The sequence below is a fragment of the Gymnoscopelus microlampas genome, assembly GCF_963454915.1.
Source record: "Gymnoscopelus microlampas genome assembly, chromosome: 24".
Lineage (NCBI taxonomy): Eukaryota > Metazoa > Chordata > Actinopteri > Myctophiformes > Myctophidae > Gymnoscopelus > Gymnoscopelus microlampas.
Genome location: NC_139961.1, coordinates 11,741,822 through 11,747,653, shown reverse-complemented (window position 1 = coordinate 11,747,653; position 5,832 = coordinate 11,741,822). Strand labels below are relative to the sequence as shown.

The 5,832-nt window shown below is 47.2% G+C and overlaps 1 protein-coding gene across 1 annotated transcript; it reads right to left on the bottom strand.

Annotated features, from left to right (window-relative positions):
- Nucleotides 1-3,008: 3,008 nt before the first annotated feature.
- Nucleotides 3,009-5,312, bottom strand: LOC311040549 (DIS3-like exonuclease 2; the record flags this gene model as incomplete). Its single annotated transcript, XM_084050880.1, has 1 exon — nucleotides 3,009-5,312. One exon carries the CDS (start codon nucleotides 5,310-5,312, stop codon nucleotides 3,009-3,011), a length of 2,304 nt encoding a protein of 767 aa, XP_083907006.1.
- Between the last annotated feature and the right edge of the window lie 520 nt (nucleotides 5,313-5,832).

Here is a 5,832-nt window from a genome sequence, read left to right as displayed (position 1 = left end):
TCTGTCTTGAGGGACTTGCAAAACAATGTCAAAGCTCACAAACCTTTCCATGCTGTTTAGGTGGCAAATTATTATCTCTTCATCAGAATATTACAATTTACAATTTAGGAGACGCTCTTAATCCAGAGCGATTTACAGTAAGCAAGGAAAACACGAGGTAATACATCAAATGCATAGAAATAGTAATCTAGGATCATAGGCAAACCAAGAACCTATCATCAGTCCACTACATCTCAGAGGAGAATATTATACTTTTCACTCCACCACATTTATTTGACAGGTTTAGTTACTAGTTATTTTGATTTAGATTATTATTACAAAACATACATTAACCACAACCCCCCCCCCCCCCCCGCACTCCCCATTCCCCTCATTCAAGTGAATTCATTTCACACCATTAACTGTAAATACACAAAAAAAAAGTTAGAAAACCACAACGCACAATTCTGTCTCTATCTGTTCTGATAATTCCAGACAAGACAGGACAAGACGATAATCCTTTTGGCAAGCATTACGAGACTGACTGTATTGTTATTGTATCGGAAGGAAGGGTGTGTGTGTGTGTGCATGCTTGTGTCGTGCGTGCGTGCGCGTCAGTGTTTGTACATGCACAGAACTCGTACCAGCTCATTTGTGGCTGTAGATGTAAACTGACACCCTGATAGCCCTTCTCCAACTGGTCCACAGGCTGGCTGTAGTAGCGCTATTGATTCCGCCCCCACTTGTTTTGGCCTGATTTGAATAGATCCACCCATCCTATCCAATTCCACTTCTGTGGTCTTGGAAGCCTGTGGCGCGTAGATCCGTAGATATCTCTGAGACGAGATAACGCTTAGGGGAAAAGCAGTGGTGGGTTTCTTTAATTGTTTGTGGTGTGAGCCTGACTGGCTTGCGGCTAGCCCCCGAGAGACCTGCCTCCAAGCCCAGGTTGTGACCCCTGTGCTTACAGGCATTTCCTTCCAAACAAACAACCCCCACAGCCCCCGGAAACCCAGCACGCCGCTTCTGCACGCTTGCGCATGCACGTTGCGTAGGCATTAAAGCATGCTCACGTGTGTGTGTGTGTGTGTGTGAGCGTGCATGTGCAAAAACACAGGTACATGTGGATACACTCCACAGAAAACAACACCCATACAGTAGTACACACAGAGAATGCTATCAATGGGCATGACTGCCATTAACAAAGTCAAACAGCTATGGATCTGGGAATGATCCTTCTATTTGTTTGCTGCCCTGGAACTTCCTGTTATCAATATATTTGGCAATTGAACTGATAGGTTGCAAGGTGAGACACAAAATAATAGTTTTGTCCCTTTCAGTTGATCATTTCAGGTCAAATGTATATATCACATACATTGGATTTTATTCCTTAGTCTTAGCCTTTTCTTAGTGTTGTTTTTTCCCCCTAATAAAGTTGTTTTTATTTGTTGTTTTCTCATGCCCCCCATGTAAAGCGTCTTTGGGTACTCAGAAAAGCGAGATATTATTATGAAATAGTTACAGTGCAATGTATATCATTTATTTATCTATTGACTATTTACTTATTTATTTATTTATATATAAAAGTTTTACTTTTATATTAAACGTAAAAACCCTACTGTAAATACATGCAGTACTGTATGTAATCCAAAATATATTCACAAGAATAATTGGTTGTATTCATTATTAACACCCCTCGCCCCGATTGACACCCCTTCCCCCACGAATAAACTAAACAGTTTATTCATATTCTGATAAAGAGATCTCTTAAACAGCATGGAAAGGTTTGTGAGCTCTAACAGTGTTTTGCAAGTCCCCCCAGACCAAAAAAAAGAAAGCACAATGAACAGTTCACAATGAACGGCACAAACGAGGTGAGGAATTAAGCTACAGTACCACATAGCTATCACATAGCGTGAACTCAAATTAGTCTTAAATGGTGTTAGTCCTCAAAGAAAACCAATGACCTTTGACCCTCATGGCCGCTGCCCAATTAAGTCCACTCCTTTGTTGTGCTTTGAGTAAAGGATGTGAGTTCATAGATGGAGAATGGGGTGCTAATATCTGTTGTTTTCTTTGTCTACGCTAGTGTTTTTGACTGTAGGCCAATTTGTCTAGAGCATTGCCTCTCAACCTTTTACTTGTCAAGGACCCCCAGTTTAATAGGGCAGTGGTTCTCAAAGTAAGTAAGTTGGTTTGATAGGCTCATTGTCAGAACACGGGAGTCTATCCCTGTTACAATGCGCTAGACCCCTGGGTCGGGAGATGGATTGCTGAGGTGGAGCACCACACCTACTGTACCATCAGCTCCCAGTACTTAGTTACCGCTCAACTTTCCGCACCCAAGCCGTGCTATTCATAAGCTGAGTTGGCGGTGCCCGGGATCGAACCCATGACCTTGTGGTCCAAAGGCGAGAGCTCTACCGACTGAGGGGGTGTCCTCCTGGGGGGGGGCTATCCTGGGGTCCGGGGACCAATAGGAGTCCTTGAGGAGGTTCCAGGGGGTCTCCAGCTAAAGTGGTTAGTACAGCATCAAAATCAGTTTGACCACTTTAACCCGATGCTTATATCAGCTATTTGAAAATAGCCGATCTACAAACTCACAACATTTCGTTTTCAAAAAAATCATGAAGGAAAAAAAAAAAACCTGGCACTAAATAGTTTCAGGACCCCCAGTCAAGGACCCCCAAATAGATATCAATTTGGGGGTCCTTAGCGTTAACATTTCTGAGAACCACTGCACTAGGCCACAGACCCCCATTTTGACCCCAATCTACAATATACATCGTATGTGTTAATGTTATGGGTCTGAGTTACAGACCCATAAGGGTCCAAGTCGGTTCCTAACTATCAATTATTTAGCAGGGGACCCCTTTAGAACCCCCTAAAGGACTCATGGGTGTCCACAGACTTTACACCTGTTGTTCTATTAAATACCTATTTATTGTCTTCAGCACGTTGCTGTAGCTTTTTTTGTTGCTATGGCTTGAATTGATTGTATATTTGTGACAGCATTTGAACTTGGTGTTCTATGATGTATCCTCATCTGGCCTTTTAAGCACGGTGCTGCATTTCATGGTAGCAGCGTCCACTCTGAGCTGCACCTCCACTATGGTGAAGAGTGAAATGACCTGACAAACTGAGGGTTTCTGTGGGCCCCTTGATTTCCAGACCAGTGTCAGCTCCGATTTCCTCCCCACCTTGTGATGCTGGAACATCTTCAGGCCCGGCACAGACGAGAGGTAGATGCGCTTCTGCACACCGTAGCGGAGAACGATTATGTCAAAGGAATGGTCCAGCACTCCCATCACCATGGCCTCGGAGTCCAGAGGACCACACTCCTTGACGAACACACCAAAGAACAGCTCTGTGCTGAGCTCATGGGCTCTCTTAGAGGCTGCCCTCTTGTCGTTGCAGTGGGATGCCTGCTTATGTATCTCCCCTCCAGTCAGCTTAACAGGAGGGCCACAACCCAGGGAGGCGGCCAGCAGCCTGTGCACAATGACATCAGCGTATCGTCGGATGGGCGAGGTGAAGTGAGTGTAGAACGGAACATTGAGGGCGTAGTGCTTAAAACGAGACTCCTTCTGCTGAACACCAGTGCAGAAGTACTCCGCCATCTGCATAATTCTGGAACACATGTTGGTGAGGACCTCTTTTCTGGCGCTGTAATACTCATCGTCACCGAAGATGGTAAGGAGGCTACTATGCAGTGCCCCAGCAGAGGAGAAGTCAATGTCGAGGCCCATTTGGTTACAGAACTCTTCCAATTCTGACACCATCTTGTCCTGGGGTGGAGGGTGGCGTCTGAGCAGGGCCAGCTCTGGGAAGGAGCGGTATATCTGGTTGGCTGTGGCCATATTGGCCAGCAACATGAACTCCTCCACCAGCTCGTTGCTCTCTTTGTACTGGTAAACATAGCAGCTCTGTGGCGTCATGTTGTTTTCATCCAGGGTGAACGAGAGCTTCAGCCGGTCCAGTCGGAGAGCTCCTTCTTGGAAGCGCTGAGCTCGGAGGCTCTGGGCGATGGCGTGTAGATTGAGCACGGCACTTTGTATCTCATCGATGGGATGCTCAGGGGCTGCGGGTGGCAGCTCCTCGGGAGAGAACAGTTTGTCCGGGGCCTCGATCATGCTCTGTGCGTGGTCGTAGCTCAGCTTCACGCAGGAGCGGATCACTGAGCGGCCGAACCACTTGCTCAGTATTTTTCCTTGTGGTGTGATGGTCCAGATGACTGAGAAGGTGAGTCTGTCGGTGAGAGGGTTCAGACTGCACAGCTCCTCACACAACAGCCTGGGTAACATGGGGATCATCTTTTGTACCATGTATACACTGGTGGCTCTCTGGCTGGCCATGGAGTCCAGAGCGTTGCCCTCTTCCACAAAATAACTCACGTCAGCAATGTGGACTCCGACCTCAAAATTACCATCTGGGAGTGGTTTACAAGACAAGGCATCATCCAGGTCTGTGGCTGTAGCGGGGTCAATGGTGAATATGCACTCATTCCTCAGATCTTTCCTCTTGCACATTTCCTCAGATGGGATGGTCCAGGGTACATTCTGTGGGAGGCAGTCCAGCACGTCTTCAGGGAAATCTGAGGAATCAACGTGGTAGTCTGACAGGATGCCCTCTGTCTCTGGTTTGATCTCTCCGGCCTGCCCCAGTGTATTTGCAAGACGGCCTTCTGCAAACTGGCTGTCAGATGGCCAGTTTGTGATGCGACAGATGAATAAGGTGTTGGCATAGTCACCCGGGCAGGAGGTGAAGTCGGCGGGGCAGTCAGCAAGGGGAACGTTGATCCGTGGCACCCGGTGGTCCACAGGGCAGAACTTGGTGAAGAGCTTGTTGTTGGGGTTGAACTTGAGGAAACCCGTGGCGGCCCTGGAGTGTTTCTGCTCGACAATGTGCACCACATTAGCGGTCCTTTGAAGTATTTCTCTATTAGGTCGTGGGGTTGAAGGGTCGTCAGGGGTCTCAGATCGACTGATACCTTCGCAATCGGTTTCTGACCTCACAATCTTCCACTGCTCCCGTGGAAGCACCTGCACCACCACTATGTCCCCGTTGAGTGCTCTGTTTCGAGCCATCATACCGTTCAGGAATATATCGCGTGTGCCATCCGGAGATGAGATGAAAGCCTCCTGGTACCTCCTGGGGTTGATTCTTAATTGTCCCTGAATTAGTTGTCCTCTCTTTAGGCCATGGGAAACTTTCTCAGAGGTCATGTAAGATTCAAAGAATTGCTTCCTTGACCATTGGCCCCCTGTGCGGTTAATACTATTGTCAGCAGGGCGACAAGAGGCACCAGAGGCTTGGGCTTGGGCCCGCGGCATGTTTGAGAGCCTGAAAAATGCAATTGGGGAAAGATGTTGATTGACTGGGATCTGGTGTTTGATCAGAACTTAACCAATGATAGTGAAGTCTGTCTGCTCTTGTGATCCAGAGATGGCTTCGAGTGACTACAAGGAGGAGCAAGGGTACGGAGTGTGGTTACCGTAAGAAGCGTCTTTGAGAGCCTTGCAAGTCAGGGGTCTGCGTTATAAGTGCATGAAGCGAGTAGATCGATCTGGCTGTTTATCTGAGAAGGCCCTGCTTATCTGCCAGTGTTGCTCTTGTCATCATGATGAGGTTACCATGAGTCTGTCATACCCAAACATGGAGTTCTGTGTCAGCCGTGCCCAAATATGAAGTTCTGCGTCAGCCGTGTCCAGATATAATGTCCATGATGTCAGCCGTAGCTAGTCTCGAAGTATTCAGTAACAGTGGTAACCATAACAACTTGTACTCACTCAAGCCTGGATGAAGTGAAAGCCTTAACAGCGCCCCTCAGATTTCTGATGGAAATGTGTACAT